General features: G+C 43.5%; 1 protein-coding gene across 1 annotated transcript; it reads right to left on the reverse strand.

Moving 5' to 3' along the window:
- Positions 1-17,123: 17,123 nt before the first annotated feature.
- On the reverse strand, positions 17,124-19,268 carry LOC149312523 (dopamine receptor D5-like). The gene is made up of 2 exons (XM_089526898.1): positions 19,205-19,268; positions 17,124-18,652 (listed from the first exon to the last, which is right to left on the reverse strand). The coding sequence occupies exon 2, from the start codon at positions 18,618-18,620 to the stop codon at positions 17,691-17,693; it is 930 nt and encodes a 309-aa protein (XP_089383024.1). The 5' UTR covers positions 18,621-18,652; positions 19,205-19,268; the 3' UTR covers positions 17,124-17,690.

The following is a 19,268-nucleotide window of genomic DNA, read 5'->3' on the forward strand; positions in this document are numbered from 1 at the left end:
AAATAAAATTAAATAAATAAATAAAAGATCAATGTCAGAAGACACAGCGCTAGAGCATTCAGCTTCAATTGTAGGACATAGTGGAAATATCAATGTTCTATTTAAAAAATGTCACCATGTCTCATCATCCAGTATTCCTGTTGGTGGCATTACTTTTTTCCATTCGTATGCTGCTGTTTCCATTACTAAAAAGGGAAGAATGAACATAATAGTCTTATTGGATGTGAATAATAGTTTACAATGGAGCCAATAAATGTTTTGTTTGTGGTAGGGTTCTGTTTCACTCAATCACTCCTACATCTATTGACTTGGGACTAAGTACCTAAACACTCGAAAGGCACCAGATCCTGTCTGATCTTGCAAGCTAAGCAGGATCAGCCCTGGTTGGCATTTGGATGGAAGACAATCAACAGATACCACATACTGTAAATTATACTTCAGAGAAAGGAACTGGCAAAACCACCTCTGAGTATTCCTTGCTAAGAAAACCCTATGATATTCATGGGACTGCCATAAGTCGACAGATGACTTGAAGGCACACACCCACAAGTAGCATAATAGAAGTTTGTGCTGTTAGAATTAGATAATTGCTAGTCTAGGTCTCCCCTCCCTCATTTTTTTTATTTATTTTCTGTTCAGTAGCATTCAGGCTATTCATAAGTCAGCTCAGACTTTATTACTTGAATCCAACACTGATAGGGTCAGTGTTTGTAACTGAGAAATTATGAGAATGTAATCCAGAACTGAATAAAATATTATTAATTTTTTTTACTTACATGATACATGTTTCATTTTTTATATGGTTTAAAGAAGGGCATGCAAGCTCCATGTGTCTGGGGACCATTTTTCCAACCATAAAACTCTGAAGGCTATAGTAGTCTCTTGATTCAATCCAGTTGAGAAAAAGGAGATTCTCTGCTAAAACAGGATTTGGAGAATGTGGCCCATATCCTCAGTCATAGCCTGAGGTTTATAGCCTCAGTCATTTTGGCTTCTACTGAGAGTTCAAACTTGATTTGCTCATCTTTTGGGCATCCATGTATCTCCAGAATTCTTTCTGGCACCACATTTCAAATTAGTCTCTTCCTATCAGTTTTCCATGCTGTCCAGGTTTCATAACCATGTATAGAAACAGAAAATAATATGTCATGGGTTATTATTATGAGTTCTGAATTCACCCCCACTTACCAACTTTGCAGAACTCTGTCCTTCAATATGGCTGCCTGGATTTAGGGTGGATTTGAGTGGTCAAATTGGGAAATAGAGCACAGCCACAACACTGGCTACATATCTGATGTAGGATCTCAACCCACATCTATATAAGAATAGACTGAACTAAATGCAAGCCTGAAAAGGCTTGCAATAAGATGTGTTTTCCACTTGTACCTAAAAGTAAGACACATCAGAACTTAATTTTTGATGCAGGGTATGGGATAGAGTAGGGTCGTGGTGGCTTAATGGTTAAAATGCTGACTGATGATTGCAAAATCGGCAGGTCAGCAAGTCAAGGCTCAGGTGCCATGTGATGCGAGTGAACTCCCGTCACTAGTCCTAGCTTATGCCAACCTCGCAGTTCGAAAGCATGTAAAACTGCAAGTAGATAAATAGATGCCAGCTTGGTGGGAATGTAACAGGCTCTATGCAGTCATGCTGGCCACATGGCCCACAGAGTTGTCTTCGGACAGTTCTGGCTCTTTCATAGAATCATAGAGTTGGAAGAGACCACAAGGGCCATCCAGTCCAACCCCCTGCCATGCAAGAAATCTCAATCAAAGCATTATCTTTTCAGCTCGTCATTTTGATCATGTCATCCCACTTCTGGCATCTCTTCACTGGCTACCCGTTCCTTTTAGGATTTGGTACAAGCTTCTTAGAATCATAGAATCATAGAGTTGGAGGAGACTGCAAGGGCCATCCAGTCCAACCCCCTGCCATGCAGGAAATAGTTTGCCCTCCTCCAGTTTTCTGGGACTTCTCCTGTTTTCCAAGAGTTTTCAAATATGATTGCCAATGGCTCCGATATTACATTTGCCAGTTCTTTTAATACCCTTGGATGTAGTTCATCTGGTCCTGGAGACTTAAATTAGATTAACAAGTTATCCCTGTACGATCTCTTTACTTATTCTGTGCTGAAATTCCCCATTTCTGTCCTCTGCTCCATTATCCTCAGGTTGAGCTCCCTTTTCCTTTTCTGAGAAGACTGAGGTGAAGAAAGTGTTGAGTAATTCTGCCTTTTCTCTGTCTTCTGTTAGCATTTTGCCATCTTCTCCACGCAGTGGCCCTACTGTTTCCTTCTTCTTCCTTTTGCTGCGGACATATCCAAAAAAGCCCTTTTTATTGTTCTTAACCTCTCTAGCAAGCCTGAGTTCATTCTGCGCTTTAGCTTTTCTGACTTTACCCCTACACATGCCTGCTATTTCTATGAATTCCTTTTTTGTGATTTCTCCCTTTTTCCATTTCTTATACATGTTACATTTAAAACTTAGTTCACTTGAAAGTTCCTTAGTCATCCATGCTGGTTTCTTGAGACACCTCCCGTTTTTCTTTCCTACTGGAACTGTTTGAAATTGTGTCTTCAGTATCTCCCTTTTGAGAAACTCCCATCCGTCCTGAACTCCCTTCTCTTTTAGTATTTCTGACCACAAGATCACCCTCAATACTTCTCTAAGTTTACTGAAATCCGTTCTCCTAAAGTCTAGAATGCATGTCTGACTATGCCTGGCTTCTCCTTTCCATTGTATAACAAACTCCAGGAGAACATGGTCACTTCCACCTAATGATCCCACCACTTGCACCCCATTAACCAAGTTGTCCTTGTTGGTTAGGATCAGATCCAAAATAGCTGACCCCCTTGTTGCCTCTTCCACCTTTTGGACAATGAAATTGTCTCCAAGGCAAGTGAGGAATTTGCTAGACCTTGAGGATTTTGCTGAGTTTGAATTCCAGCAAATATCAGGATAGTTGAAGTCACCCATCACTACTACACCTCTCCTTTCTGAGTGTGTAATCATCTGTTCTAGAAAGGCGCCATCCAATTCCTCCATCTGACTTGGGGGTCTGTAGTAGGCTCCCACTTAGTAATGGAGATGAACACCACCCCCTAAGTTCAGTCACAACTAGACAATCTTGTCAAGGAAAAACCTTTACATTTTTACCTTTTATGGGATATTTTGGGCACCACTAAACTAAATCCTTTTCCCTTAACAAATGCAGAGTAAAGATCAATAGTGTGTAGCACCACCAAGAAGAATTCAGCAGAAAACCTCAGAATCAAATGGATATATATAAGAAAAGGTAAGCAAACCCCAAGTAGTTTAGCCTACTCTGATTTCTGGTCATGCCATTGCCACCTTGTAGTCCTCAACAAATTACCACCATCATCATCACAAACACTGGCCTCAACAGGAAGGAAAGGAAGATCCCTACCCTCCTTTGTAGAAAGCACCAAAATGTGGCGCAAATTATATAGTATGCACCAGAAGAAAAAGTAGTAGTAGTAGTGTCAGAAAGTATTTTAAAATCCAAGGAGGAATATTCCATAGAATGGTTATCACCACACTAAATGCTCTGCTTAACAACTGCAGTGTGAACCTCAATAGCAGGGAAAGATACTTTGGCCTGTTACAGACTGCCAAAATAAAGCTGCTTCGGGTCTCTTTGGAGGTATGCTGTTTAAATGATGCATGCATCCTAAGAATCCAGAAGCTGCACCAAAGTTGCACTCCAGTGCTTAGGAATGGAGTGTGGCTTTGGCGCAACCTCTGAACTCTTAGGACCCATGCATCATTTAAATAACATAACTCCAAAGAGACCCGAAGCAGCTTTATTTTGGCAGTCTGTAACAGGCCTTTGATCTACAAGGAACATAACATTGTAGAGGGAGTTCATACTCCAATCTTCAGGCTACATGGAAAACATTTGCCCTTGCAAGCAATCTCAGGCCAGCATCCCATATGGCTCAATTAGTGTAGCAGTTCTGCATAAAAAACTATGGCCCCAGACAGATGAGCAGGAAGTGCCGTCCTCAAGCCAAAATTAGGGTCCAGGGGCATGCAGCAACTCCTCGCTCCCAAACCCTAATACGGAGCGGCGGCGCCATCATGGCGCCCTCCAGTCCACATGGAGACGGCCATGATGACACAAGCACGGTGCTGCATCCGCACAGAGGGGTGCCGCGCTTGCATCATTGATGTGACACAGTGCGCCAGTGGTGCACTGATGGTGGCACCCGCATGCACCCAAAAGAACCCGCTTTTAGCATGTCAAGTTGTATCCAAAGGTTATAAAAGTGGAGGCCCACTCTACACACTCGTTCTTTCTCCTCTGCTCACTCCTCTACAATCCCCTTTACCACCTTCCCAGTATCTCTACATGGGTCAGGAGCTTCTCATAACTGTGGCGGTATCATGCTGGAGGTTGCAGGAGGAAGAGAGATGGGCCTTCCTCTCCCATCCTTGGATGTTGACTCTGCGAAGTGTCATTCAAAATTTAATATGATGGAATGATGTGTCTCCATCACATTGAATAGGGCCAAATAAAAAGCTTCATGGGGACTCCTGACATTCAACGATCCCATGAGCTGATAGCAGCAGCAGCTAGTGGCTTCCATATCAATGGACTGGTGAATCCACTCTAGGTCCTAATGTGAACTTTAATGGAAATGTCCAAAAACTACATGCAGTGATTGCATATGAGTGGAAGGTTAAAGAAAGATGGAACTCTATTAGATGGAAGCAATATATATCAGAGTATATGATGTTTGATTTTACAATGGAAAGGGGAGGGTTTATTTCAGTCAATTGTAAGAAGAGATTTGGCTAAGCAATTGGAGAATAGTGACTGAGGTTGTTAAGGAGAGGTAGGGGTATGAGAATGTAAAGGAAACAGTTAAAATTATCTTCCACATGAAAAAAAAAAGGATATTAAAAAGGAAACTCCATTGCTGGTGGGATGAAAGGGAGGGGGAGGGGGGAATTATTATTATTATTATTATTATTATTATTATTATTATTATTATTATTTGTATCCCATTCTTTTCCCAGAACTGGGATTCAGAGCAGTTTCATAATATTAAAAGAACAATACAATATACAACAGAAATATTGGGGGGGGGGGGAGAGAGATTAGTTAATAGCTGAGCACAGTTTTAAGATAGGATCTGAATAATTTGTTGATATGTAAGGCAATATGTTATGTTAATAAACTCATATTTTAAAAAGAAACATCCAAGAACTATTCTTTAAAGTTCAATCTAAAAGTCAGAGTGGATTCTTTACTCCACTAACCTGGAAGCCATCATCTGCTCTTGGCTGACAACGCTCTGTTCTGTTCCTGGAGAGCAAAGTATTAGTCAGCTACAGACACCAGCCGTTCTCCTCTGTCTCACATTTTAATCCAAGCAGTATGAGGATGTCAGTGTTTGTAAAGGTTGCCTTGCCTTTGAAGGAAAGAGCTGTGATAGGCATCCAGTGATCTGTAGGATGTCTGCTGTTATATAACAAGCACATAGCTTCTTGTTAATGAGTCAGGATTCCTCATGAGGTTAAGTAGCATACTGCAAATGTGTGTGCTATGTAAAAGTGAAAAATACATAATCACTAGCCTGTGGAAATTGAATTACTTCAGCTTATCCGCTAGACGTGACTACCAAGGCATTTGGAATCTTATCACAAATGATATTTCAAAATCCATTATTTTCAATAATTAGGCTGAATAATAGCATGCTAGGGGGCTCGCAAAAGCAGAGGCAAGCCAATAATTCAAAAGGGTCATAATTAAAATATTTCTTCCTATAACTCTGCTATTTTAACATCTATTGTACAATGACAGGGTGTTCCCCATGCTTAGAAGGACTCCAACCTGCCTTCTACTACCTTTCCCTGGATCAAAGAAACACCTATGTTGTCTAGCCGTCGAGGTTTAAATATCCTCAAAGAGCTGATGTCCCACACACATTTACATTATAAGATAATATAAATATATGTAAAATTAATGTGTTAGGTATTTTAAAATAGGGCTGTGCAATTGATCCAGCTGAAATCCCAAACCAATGTTGATCAGCAAAAGCTCCCCCCCCCCCCCCATATCTATCATTCCAGTACTGGTAAAATAATGTATTAATGTAGAAGGAAAGTTGACTTATAGGTTGTATTTATGTAGATCAAGGCAATTCAAGGGGCTGTACAGACCGGCCATTAAGGCTGACCTGGAGGCAGAGTTGGGGCATGGCATTCACACAATGCATGTCCTGACTCTGTCTCCAGGCCAGCCTGACACCATGCGCTGCATCACAACTGCAGCACAGTGCAGGCGGCTATGGCACCCTTTCCACGACACAGAAAGAAGCCACTTTTTGAAGCTCCTTTTTGCGCAGCAGAAAGGCAAGATTGGGGCTGTGGAGTACAGTTACCACGGCTCCAATCTGCCACTAAAAGGGGTGGCTGCAGGCCACCCCATAGGGGTGGTCTGTACAGCCCCCAAGTCAAGTTCTTCATTTGCACATTTCCTAAACAATGGTGCAAATCTGACCAATAAGCTACAGTGTTTTATAACTAAATATACTAGAGCAGTGATTCTCAAACTGGGGGGGGGGGGGGGGGGAGAGTTGTTCAAGGGAGGCATGAGACTTGAAGGCCCTGATCCCTCCTCCTCTGCCTCTTCCCAAACTTTTTTATGTTTTAAAATTTACACATGTGTTGAGTTAAATATTGAATTTACTCAAATAAAATTGATCTAATTTGAACAATGCTATATCCTTATAAAATGTTTAAAAAATGAATGGACATGAATGGACAAATGAAAATATGCACATTAAATAAACAAAATATTTGTTGGGGATGTAGCAACCATACGCCACACCTCCAACCCAGCAGTTCCATGGCACAAAAAGAAACCGCAAAAAGCAGCTCCTTTTTGAGCCACAGAAAGGGTGCATTAGCCGCCGCCATGGTTCTTTTGTGGCTCTTTGGTTCAGTGCATGTAAACACTGTACCAAAGACACAGTGTGATGCCTCCCACCATGCGGTGGGGCACACAACATCACACTGGCATGGGCAGAGTCGGGGCATGCACCACACACCCCATTCAATGCCAGCATTTATCACCAGTCTGTTTAGGACCTTAGTTAAGTATACTTAAGTAAGCAGCTGATACAGAATGCTGGCAAATCTCTTTATGTGGCAGGAGGGGTTATTATGTTGTCTTGGCAGGGACCAGTTAAAAATGGAGGCTAATCTGTAAATAGTGCAGATTTGGTGACTGCTGAAAGTGGGGCTGGAGCTAGAGTAATTGGAAAGATTTAGTGAGATCTGTTTAGTGAGGTCTATTCAGATGCAAAGAGTGTTGGAGCTCTTCTTCCATCCCACCACTTCCCTAAATGGTAAATGTGTTAAATAAAACCAACCCTAATGGATAATATAAAAATGTAACACTTAGAGACCTCTCTCTTAAATATTTGATTTTCACTCCTCTGCTTCCTGCTCCTTCTGTGTTCTCCTCCGCATTTATCCTCCAAGCTCACCCGAAAAGGTCGTTTTTAAAAATACTATCGTGAAGATTAAAAGAATCCATAAATTGTCCACTTTCAAATAAAATAATTAATAAATGTAACAGCCACAATTCCTATCCCATACTTAGATACATAACTACCTTAGTTATGTAGCCAAGCACAGTAGTATCATCCAGCACAAAATCTCAATCCTCACATACCAGGCATCTTCTGCAAGTAGCAGGGGTCTGTTTCCTTGATGATCAGGAAGCTGCTGACTGATGTTTCCACACACCCTCCTGTGAGTGATTTTCAATCAGAAGCAGAGTCCCTATTGCAATTCCCCCTTACACCAAAGATTGTTCATAGGAGTGGGGAGCTGCTTTGCAGTCAGCGGGAAGAACAGATCCCTATCACTCCCAGAAGCTGCTGCCTACTAAATAAGGACTGGGGCACTTTCACAGACCCTATATCCCTTAAACTTGGGAATATGTAGCGATCATGAATGCAACACAGTCATGAACGTATAACCTAGGTTATTCATTCATAACTGTCCTAGTGCAGTGGTTACCCTGTGGTCCACAGGCCCTGGAAAGCCATGATTTCACAGGAAGGAGCTTATTGCTTAGCATTTTAAACTGGCTCCAGCCTCCCAGGCTGGAACTGGGACGCGGAATGGAGGCAGGGAATATCGCTCACTAAATCACCACTGAATCAGCAGCCACCATCAGCCCAGGTCCCAGCTGCTCTCCACCAGCACTTTTTAGAAGTCAGAAAGCTGGGACCTGGACTGATGGCGGCCGGTAGTTTGGTGACAATTTAGTGCATGATAATCCCTGCCTCCATCCCACATCATGGCTCCATGAGTGGGAAATAGTAGGCAGCATATTCCTGCTCAATTATTTTTTTAATTGAAAGCATTTTGCAGTAAGATGTGCTTATGGAACTCAGATCACAATAGTAGCCTTGAAACATCAAAATGGAATAAAGTCATTAAAAAACAAACCACATCCCTTTGAATTATAGACATTACCAAATGCAGTATTTTTAAAAAATATATTCATATAACAATTTCTGTTATGACCAAAATAAGGAACTGTGGTTGGCAGATGTACTTAACAGGATCTGAAAGTAAAATTTGCCTGTAATGGAAAATTGGTTTGAAGGGACCAATGCAGAAATGTGACTCTGAATGCAAAGGAATGGGGGGCGGGGGGAGAGAATACTCCAATTCCTGGTTTATTAAACCATTGGCAAACCCTATGGATCAACCCAGGACGTTTGTGTTTACTCTGAACCAATCCAGGGTCTTCCACAGTTGGGAGAGATATTCTCATTTTCTTTTAATAGTTTTCAGGGGAAATTGGCTCTGATTTACTGTGTGGTACACTTAAGTTCCATTAATATATGGGCCTGGACAGACAGGCCAAAATAAAGCTGCTTCAGGTCACTTTGGATGTATGCTGTTTAATGCTGCATGCGTCTTAAGAGGCCAAAGCTATGCCAAAGCTACATTCCAGTCCTAAGGACTGGAGCGCAGCTTTGGCACAACTTCTGGCCTCTTAAGATGTGTGTGTCATTTAAACAGCATACCTCCAAAGTGACCCGAAACAGCTTTATTTTGGCCTGTCTGTCCAGGCCCATATATTATTAAAAGTATTGTACAAGTAGAGTCAGGAGTAGAGGGAATCTGGGCTAGCCGAAATGTTTGTGAAAGCCTTACAGAGAGAACAGAGATAAGAAGTTAAAATAAGACACAAAGCTGAGGAAGTGGTAATCCTACTGTGCACACTCTTACTAAATCAAGGGTTTGTTTAGTCATATTGGTCCTTTGACCATGCTAACCACACTGTTCCAGTAGTGCACATTCCGCATCTGTTTAATCATCTGTGAACTTGGATCTTCTTAGTTAGCGGACATGTTCCCCTTGTGCTCTGAGTTAGATCTTTCTGAAGAATATACATGTTTATATGTTAGCATGCCCACCCTTTGCTCAAAGTAATGTAAACACAAGAAATGCTAGAAAAATTTGCCACCGATATTAAGATTTAGAGATAGATTTATTTTAATGTCTAAGGCACACAGCTGTGTGATGAAATATGTTATTCCTATTAAAATTGCTTCTGTTATTATTTGGATTTGTTATTTGTTAAAAGATGTATACTACACGTCTCTTAAAAATAACTTGATTTATGGTATATAATCTCAATATAAGCATGGCAGCTCCATCTCTAAACTGAATCATCTTAGGACTGGAAGGCAGCCAATATAACAACAGTTCTTAAAAACAGATCCAAGGAGGAGACCTAAGAAATCACTGCATAAAATCTGTTTTGGCCTAAGTTGGTGGAAAGCATTATGAAAGAAAGTTATCAAGCTTATGGAAGGCCACATCTTGCTAAAGACGAATAAACATGATTTCTGCAATGTTACAGTGCCTTGAGGTATAGCCTACATTGATTTAAACCCCACTTTGACTTTTCCACATTTTATTGTTACTGTTTCATAACCTGGAATTAATATGGATTTAATGGGCATGGATACGACTTGATTTACACAAGATGCTCTACATTGTGAAAGAACAAAAATGTATGTATCATAGCAGAAAAGTTAAGTTAAATGGCCTTTGTTGGTTTTATAAGTATTCACTCCCTTTGCTGTGACATACCCAAATAAATTCTGGCGCAACTCAGTGCTTCCAGAAGTCATAGAAGTAATTGAATGGAGTACCCTTGTATGTAATTGAAATTACTCATTATCTTAAATACACTTGTTTCTGTAATGTGCCAGAGTTTGTCGGAGAGCATACCTAAACAAACAGTATCATGAAGACAAAGGAATTACAAAAAAAAAGTCTAGAAAAAAAGTGCAGAAGTATGAATAAGGTTTAAGTAGTAAAAAAAAACAAACATCCAAACTATAAGCATCTCCCAGCACCTTTAAATCTATTATTACAAAATGGAATGAATATGGCTCAAAGAAGGCTGTCCACCAAACCTCAGTGTCTAGGTAAGGAGGACGTCATTCAGAGAAGGAAGCAAGAGGCCAATGATAACTCTGAAAGAGTTGGAGAGAAATTCAGCTGAGATGAGAGAAATTGTGTATGGGGCAACTATCAATTGGACGCTGCACAAAAGTTGGGCTTTGGGGGACTGTGAGAAGAAAGCCATTGCGGAAACAAACTTATATCAAAGCTTGTTTGGAGTTGCCAAAAGGCACATGAAGGGCACAGCAAATATTTTCAAAAAAACGTATCCATGGTGATAAGACTACAAGTGAACTTTTTGGTTGGTGCCAGAAACTCACAGCTCAGGGAATGCTATGAAGAGGGACTGGGAGGGAAGCAGAGGAGAAAGGATACAAAACTGAGGCCTATCTCGGACAGAAGGTAAATGGAAAAACAGACAGAAACAGGGAAAGGATTGCAGAGGGATAGCGGAAAGATGACATGTGTGTATGGGTGCCTTAAGGTCACCTTTCATCTTGTAGTGGCTCCATTAATTACATAGGGCCTTTGCAGTCAAGGATTATTCAGAGGTGGTTTTGCTAGTTCCTTCTTGATGGCACAGAAACATGGAAGTAAGAAAGATAAGATAGTCAGTAGGGGGAAGAAATGAATAGGGTTTTGAGGATCTGCAAATTAAATACTTCAGAGGTTAATGTGTGGCCTAATTATGTATTAATAATATTCTACTTCTTTATCCTTTTTTTATATAACTGTGTCTGGCTGTTCCTGTTTTGGTAGCTGGTGTAGTCACACTTGTCACATCACTGAACAACACATCCACTATTCCATATAAAGATCGCCTTGAGGCCCAAGTACCAGATCCAGGGAGGAATTTTCAGTGGGAAAGGGTCAAGGTGAGCGGAAGGATCCCAAGACTTGGAACTGTGGGGCTAGCCATCACAACTATAGTGAAGCAAGGTAGCGGTAACATCATGTTGTAGGAATGATTTTGCTTGGCAGGGACTGGGAAAGTGGTTAGGACTAAGGGCAAAATGGATGGAGCCAAATACAGGGCAATTCTAGAGAAAAACCTGTTTCAGGATGCAAGAGAACTGGGGAGTTTATCACATGGGGAAAATCCCATGCAAAGACGGGATTTAAAAGATGGGAAAAGCCCACAAAAGCAGGTTGATTTTCACACATGTTGTTGTTAAAGTGATGTTGACACGAATGAAAAGTAGACAAAAGCCACTCCTTTTTGCATTCAGGACTTTCCGTTCAGGTTAACACCACTTTAACAATGACTATGTGTGAAAACCCGCTTTTCCAGGGGTTTTCCAATTTAAACACCTGTTTCTGCATGGGATTTCCGCCATGTGATAAATTCCTAAGACTGGGGTTGACCTTCTGTGACTCTGAACACACAGCCAAATTAACACTGAAGTAGTTTAAAAACAACAACCTGAATGCCTTAGAATGATAAAGCCAAAAGCTAGACCTCTAACTGAATACATGTGGCAAGACTCAAAAGTGATTGTTCGCCAATGGCTTCAATTTCCAGTTGAATCCAGAGTCATTTTGCCAAGAAAAATGGGTAAAAGGCTCAGGACAAAGCTGGCTGTGATTTATTCAAGAATACTTGCAGTTTTAATGGTGCAAAATATCTTGTGCACATCAAATGGTAATTTTTCCAGTTGAATCTATTCAGAATCAAATGAATTGATTCTCTTCATGTCAGCTTCCTTCACTGTCCAGCTTTCACAACCAGACATAGAAATTGGAAATGTTTTGGCCTGGATGACTGTGATGCTAATTAGGAAGCAGCATGGTTTTTGATATGATCTGGTCGGGCAACTTAAACTATTCAGTAGAAATCAGAATTACCCATTTGACAGTTGTATTAGCAAGAGATAGGATAAATATCAATGCTTCTCAGGCTATCTGATCTGGAAGACAAGAAACATTTCCCCAACATACCAGGGATTGGCACTATAATTGTGTCCCTTCTTTCTTACTTTCTTGGCAACTTTAAATGGCTCAAGGACTAGCAACAGTACAATAGGCACTGGACTAGATGACCTTTGAGGTCCTCCTTTCTGGCTGTACAGTTTTATGCTTCTGGGGCAAACGATCGCTGTTATTTTTGTTTTCCTGCTATTTTTGTATCCATGCGCATTTTTGGACCAGTCATTATAATGTTGGCATTTCAGTCTTTGCAACTCAATGAGCCTTCTGCTTCTATTATTTCAAAGCCTGCTGATTCATTGCTGTTGTGTGCCTTCCAGTCATTTCTGACTTGTGGCAACCCTAAGGTGAACCTAGCACAGGTTTTCTTGGGAGAATTTGTTCACTGGAGGGGTTTGCCCTTGCCTCCCTTTGAAGCTGAGAGAGTGTGACTCGTCCAACGTCACCCAGTGGGTTTCTGTGGCCAAGCAGGGATAGGAACCTTAGCATGATAATACATCTTCCATTGGTCATATATCTTGTAATACATCTGCTAATATTCCACATACAGCTAAAGTACTCAGTAGTAAGTCCCATTCTAGCCAATGAGAAATTCACTTCCTAGCAGATTTAGAGCTGTGGCCTGAAATGAAATACTGGACATGTCTACCTAGAAGTAAATACAACTGAGTTGGATGAGACTTACTCCAGGTGAATATGTACATGACTGCAGCCTCAGTCTCCCCAACTGAATTCAATGGGATTCACAAATATTTTAACTTTGGTTGAATTTTGCCATATATTTATATCAGTAAATTTCATCCTATACTTTGCAGCATCACTTCAGTGAAACATCCCACATATATTCTATTCAGCTAGTTCTTTTAATGGCTAAATGTAAAATGAAACGTCTAAACATATTGTTGTTGTTTTAAAAAGCATTTATAGATTTCATATTTTAACATTTTTGTTTGGATTTAATGCATCAGTTGTACAGATCTAGAAATAAGTGTGCAATGCTATGCTAATTTACAACCGCCGTTATTATATACATATCGCACCCTTCAGTTTTGTGAATGAATGGAACAGATCTGCCCTACTATTATTGTTATTATTTTCTCAACAGATTATGAATGGAATTGAAGAATATGTTTTTATATATTATACCAGCATATGTTTCATTACTACAGGACATTAAAACATTTCTGCACCGTATAAGAACTGTCCCATTAAACATCAGAAGGAAGTGATGTGCAGCTTGATCCTGGCATGTTTCTTTGAAAGGTAGCCTTGTCAACAGGAAATCCTCCCAGGTACATCGAAATAACATTTTACACCACAATCCTATACTATCTTTTCTTATACAGGAATGATTCCAGTAAACATGCAGTCCCATACATCCCACACCCTTTTAGGCAAGGGTAAGATCCATTGACCTCAATGGGAGTCGCTTTTTACTCTGGGATTCAATAAAGGTGTAGTAGTTCAAACCTGCAGTTCTAGACTCTCTTCAATGGTCCCCAAACTGTGCCCTTTAAAGAGATGTTGGACTTCAGCTCCCAGAAGCTTCATGTTGGCCAATAGTCTGGGACTCTGGGAGCTGAAGTCCAAAATCCCTTAAAGAGCACAGTCTGGGGATCACTGTGCAAGAGCAAGTCTTATTGACCTGAAGAGGATCCAGGACTGCAGACCTAAACTACTACTACACCTTGAACTCTAAAGTGCACAGTCCCATTGAAATGAATGGACTAGAACTCAACTGTATCATCTCCAAACAGGCATCTGAGGAAATAGGCGCAAGTCTAAGGAAAGCTCATGCTGCCAGCTTCTTTCTTCCAGTTAGTCTCAAAAGTGTTACAAGTTCCTTTTGCAGTCTGATTTTCCAGACTAACATGGTTATGCCTTTGAATTCTTGTTTACCATCTCATTCATTTCAAGTGCGCAAGGCCAGGATATCCTCATGGATCTTTTCCTCCCTGATGGTACTAGAAAGAAGCTTGGAAGACTAATCAAAATGTTGCCTTGTTAAGAATCCCCAAGAACTCACTCGATCCCAAGAACTTTATGTGCCTTTAATCCTCAGGGACTCATAGAAACATTTTGGGAAAGGGCCATCCAGTCCAACCCCATTCTGCCATGCAGGAACTCTCAATTAAAGCATCCCCTACAGATGGTCATCCAGCCTCTGTTTAAAGACCTCTAAGGAAGGAGATTCCACTACACTCCGAGGAAAATTGTTCCACTGTCAAACAGCCCTTACTATCAGGAAGTTCTTGCTAATATTGAGGTGGAATCTCTTTTCCTGGAGCTTGCATCCATTGCTCCGGGTCCTAGTCTCTGGAGCAGCAGAAAACAAGCTTGCTCTCTCCTCAATATGACATCCCTTCAAATATTTAAACAGGGCTATCATATCACCTCTTAACCTTCTCTTCTCCAGGCTAAACATCCCCAGCTCCATAAGTCGTTCCTCATAGGGCATGACTTCCAGACCCTTCACCATTTTAGTCGCCCTCCTTTGGACACGCTCCAGTTTCTCAATGTCTCTATGATCTGATCAAAGCAGAATAGAGTGGCACTATTACTTCCTTTGATCTAGACACTATGGCCTGTTACAGACTGCCAAAATAAAGCTGCTTTGGGTCTCTTTGGAGATATGCTATTTAAATGATGCATGGGTTCTAAGAATCTGGAAGCTGCACCAAAGCTGGACTCCAGTGCTTAGGAATGGAGTGTGGCTTTGGCGCGACCTCCGGACTCTTAGGACCCATGCATCATTTCAATAGCATACCTCCAAAGAGACCCAAAGCAGATTTATTTTGGCAGTCTGTAACAGGCCTATACTTCTATTGATGCAGCCTAAAATTGCATTGGCCTTGTTAGCAGCCGCATCACACTGTTGACTCATGTTCAACTTGTGGTCTACTTGGACTCCTAGATCCCTTTCACATGTAAATGGAGCACAGGCAAGCTGTCCTAAGGAAACATCAAACATAGAGGGTGAACTGGTAAAATCCTGTCCAGAAACAGGATTTTAAAATCCGGGTGTTGTCTGCCAGATGCGTTGGCGTGAAAGAGAAATGATGCGAAAATAATCCAAACGGAAAGCTCCTTTGTACTTTTGGAATTCAATGGAGATAAAAAGGAACTGGTTTTGACAACTTTGGATTCGGGTTATTTTCACGTTCTCTTTCACACAAATGTTGGAGTTTATCACATGAAGGAGATCGGGGGTTTATCCCAGGAATATCCCGGAAACAACATGAAACGATTTCACACGACGTTGCACAAAACCTGCCATTAAAGTGCTCACAAAGAAGCATTAATGCACATCTATTTATTTTTGGGACTTCAGCAATGATGCATTTCCGATATCACTTTATTTGCCCAATTGCGTGTGATAACCATTTGTGCAATTTCTCGCCATCTTTGCTTGATTTGCGGTGTGCTTTAAATGTGCTTTAATCTCTCTTTCATGCCGAAGTTAGCCCCAGTGTGATACACTCCGTAGTTCTGAAAAAACAACCCGGGGGGGTTAATTTATTAATCAAGTTTAATTGAGTTCAAATTTATTAGTTTCTGTTTCAACTTGGTTTAGTTTCAAAATGTAAAAATTTTAGTTTCTCCACTGAAATTTGGCGGGAAGGCCAGCTGCACCAGAAAAAAGGGGGAAACAAGGCCCTCACACCCCTTTTTCCCTTCTTTGCTTTGTTTTCCTGAGGGGAATCCAAACCTGACTCTTCAAAAGCCCCGGAAGGGAAGGGGTTCGGGTTGGTTTATTTCTTTATTTTTATATTTTAAAAAGCTGTTCCTGTCAGCACTGGGGGCAGGAAAAGCCTTTTTTCACCAGAGGGTCGGAAAGTCTCAGAGTCTTGGGGAGGACTGGGGGTTTTAATGTGTAGCCGCACTGAGGAATTAATCCATTTTGGTCACGCTTTTAAATGCCATGGCTCCCTTCTATGGAATTTTGGGAAGAGTCGTTCGTTGCGGCCTCAGAGAGAGAGAGAGAGAGAGAGAGGCAGAGAAATAAAGAGAGAGAGAGAGAGGAAGAGAGAGAGGGAAAGAATGGGAAAGAGAGAAAGAGAAATAAAGACAGAGGGAGAGAGAGAGAGAGAGGCAGAGAAATAAAGAGAGAGAGAGAGAAGAAGAAGAGAGAGAGAGAGAATGGGAAAGAGAGAGAGAGAGAGGAAGAGAGAGAGGGAAAGAATGGGAAAGAGAGAAAGAGAAAGAAAGACAGAGGGAGAGAGAGAGGCAGAGAAATAAAGAGAGAGAGAGAGAAGAAGAAGAAGAGAGAGAGAATGGGAAAGAGAGAGAGAGAGAAAGAGAAAGAAAGACAGAGGGAGAGAGAGAGAGGCAGAGAAATAAAAAGAGAGAGAGGGAGAGAATGGGAAAGAGAGAAGGAGAGAGAGAGAGAGAAAGACAGAGGGACAGAGAGAGAGAGAGGCACAGAAATAAAGGGACAGAGAGAGAGAGAGAGAGAGACAGACAGACAGAGAAAGAAAGACAGAGGGAGAAAGAGAGAGAGAGAATGGGAAAGAGAGAGAGACAGAGAGACACACACACACACAGAGGGAGAATGGGAAAGAGAGAGAAAGAAAGAGAAAGACAGAGGGAGAGAGAGAGAGAAAGAGAGGCAGAGAAATAAAGGGAGAGAGAGAGAGAGAGAGAGGGAGACAGATAGACAGAGACAGACAGAGAAAGAAAGACAGAGGGAGAAAGAGAGAGAATGGGAAAGAGAGAGACACACACAGAGAGAGAGAGAGAGAGAGGCAGAGACAGAGAAATAGAGAGAGAGAGAGGGAGAGAATGGGAAAGAGAGAAAGAGAGAGAGAAAGAAAGAGGGGGAGAGAGAGAGAAAGAGAGAGAGGCAGAGAAATAAAGGTACAGAGAGAGACAGACAGAGAAAGAAAGACAGAGGGAGAAAGAGAGAGAGAGAATGGGAAAGAGAGAGACAGAGAGACACACACAGAGAGAGGGGGGGAGAATGTGAAAGAGAGAGAGAAAGAAAGAGAAAGACAGAGGGAGAGAGGGAGAGAGAGAAAGAAAGAGAGGCAGAGAAATAAAGGGAGAGAGATAGCGACAGAGAAAGACAGAGGGAGAAAGAGAGAGAGAGAATGGGAAAGAGAGAGAGAGAGAGAAAGAGAGAGAGCTGAAAGGTGTGTGGGAGAAGGGCCTCACTCCATCTGACTGCCAGAGTCCGGTCTTCGATGGCAAACCTCTAATCCGACATTTCCCCCAATTCCATCGCATTGAGCCATGGCAGTTAAAAGCGGGACCAAAACGGATTAATTCCTCGTTGCGGACGGGATGAAGAGGCTAAAGGTGGCTGCTAGTGGCCATCTCCCGACTGGGGGGGATGTCCAAGGAGAGCTCTCCTTCCCCGCGGCCGCCCAAGAGCCGTCGGAGGGGATGGCGGCTGGCATTGGCCGACTCTGCCGGGGTGGCGTCGGACTCCCGCCGCCGCCGCCGCCGCCGCCAAGCGGGTCCTCGGAGGAAGCCGGCGAAGACCTTGCGGAACTCGGCGTCGGAGGCGTAGATGAAGGGGTTGAGGGCAGAGTTGGCCCAGCCGACCCAGACGAAGGCGTCGAAGGTGTCCCGGCTGACGCAGGGGGGCTGGGTGGCCGGGCAGAAGGGCAGCAGGCAGTTGAGGACGAAGAAGGGCAGCCAGCAGCAGACGAAGACCCCCATCAGGAGGGAGAGGGTCTTCAGGACCTGGGTCTCCTTGCGGATCCTGGAGGAGGAGGAAGGCGGGGGATGATGGGAGCGGCAGTGCAAGGCGGCCCTCTCCAAGGAGGAGATCCGATGGATCTGAAGCCGAGCGATGCGGTAGATCCGGGTGTAAGTGACCCCCATGATGGCCACCGGGATGTAGAAGCTGACCAGGGAGGAGGCCACCGCGTAGGTCCGGCTCAGGCTGGCATCGCAGTGCCAGGCTGCCTCCTCTTCGCCGTCCAGGCTGCCATTGAGGCTGGGACTCGGCTGGTGCCAACCCAGCTGGACGGGCAGGAAAGAGACGAGCAGCGCCAGGCCCCAAGCGAAGGCCACCATGGCCAGCGCCACCCTGGAGGTCATCCTCCTCTGGTAGCCGAAGGGCTGGGCGATGGCCCAGTAGCGGTCCAGGCTGATCAGGCAGAGGTTGAGGATGGAGGCCGTCGAGCAGAGGATGTCCGAGGCCACCCAGAGCCGGCAGAAGGCGGCCCCGAAGGGCCACCGGCCCCACACCTCCGAGGCCGCCTTCCAGGGCATCACCAGCACCGCCACCAAGAGGTCCGAGGCGGCTAGAGAGACCACGAAGAGGTGGGTCAGACGGGACCTCAAGCGCCGGGAGCCCACCGCCGCCGCGCAGACCAAGGCGTTGCCCAGCAGGGTCCAGGCCACCAGCAGAGACAGCAAGAGCCCCGAGGCCACCCTCCAGGGGGACACGCTCCGCCCGGGAGGAGACGTCGGGGAGCCCGGGCCTTGGCTCCAGGGCGAGGGGAGCATGGCCGGCGGAGGGGGGCAGCCATCGGAGCCTCACCCCAACGCCTCCATCAGGGAGTGCCTTGGCTGCTTCGACGGGGCAGAAGCGGAGCCGCGCCCCACGGAAGACGGTGGGAGAAGGAGGGGCGCGGCTCCGCTTCTGCCCCCCAGCCTCCCGCCCCGTCCAACTGGCCCCGCCATCCCTTCAGAGCCAACCATCAGGAACCCCGACGGGACGGACCAGCCCAGCCTTTCCCTTCCCTCCCCTCAAGCCTTGGCCCTTTTTCTCCTTCATCCTCCTCCATCCCGAACCATCTCCCCCCCCCAAAAAAAAACAACAACAACAACAACAAAAGAAGATGAAAACGCACAGCCAGGATGAGAGAGTTGCCGTCCAAGAGCGAAGGCAGGCAATCCGGTGGATTTAGGCTCCTC

The sequence above is a fragment of the Sceloporus occidentalis genome, unplaced genomic scaffold, assembly GCF_023333645.1.
Source record: "Sceloporus occidentalis isolate IW3139 unplaced genomic scaffold, rSceOcc1.0.p SCAF_5, whole genome shotgun sequence".
Lineage (NCBI taxonomy): Eukaryota > Metazoa > Chordata > Lepidosauria > Squamata > Phrynosomatidae > Sceloporus > Sceloporus occidentalis.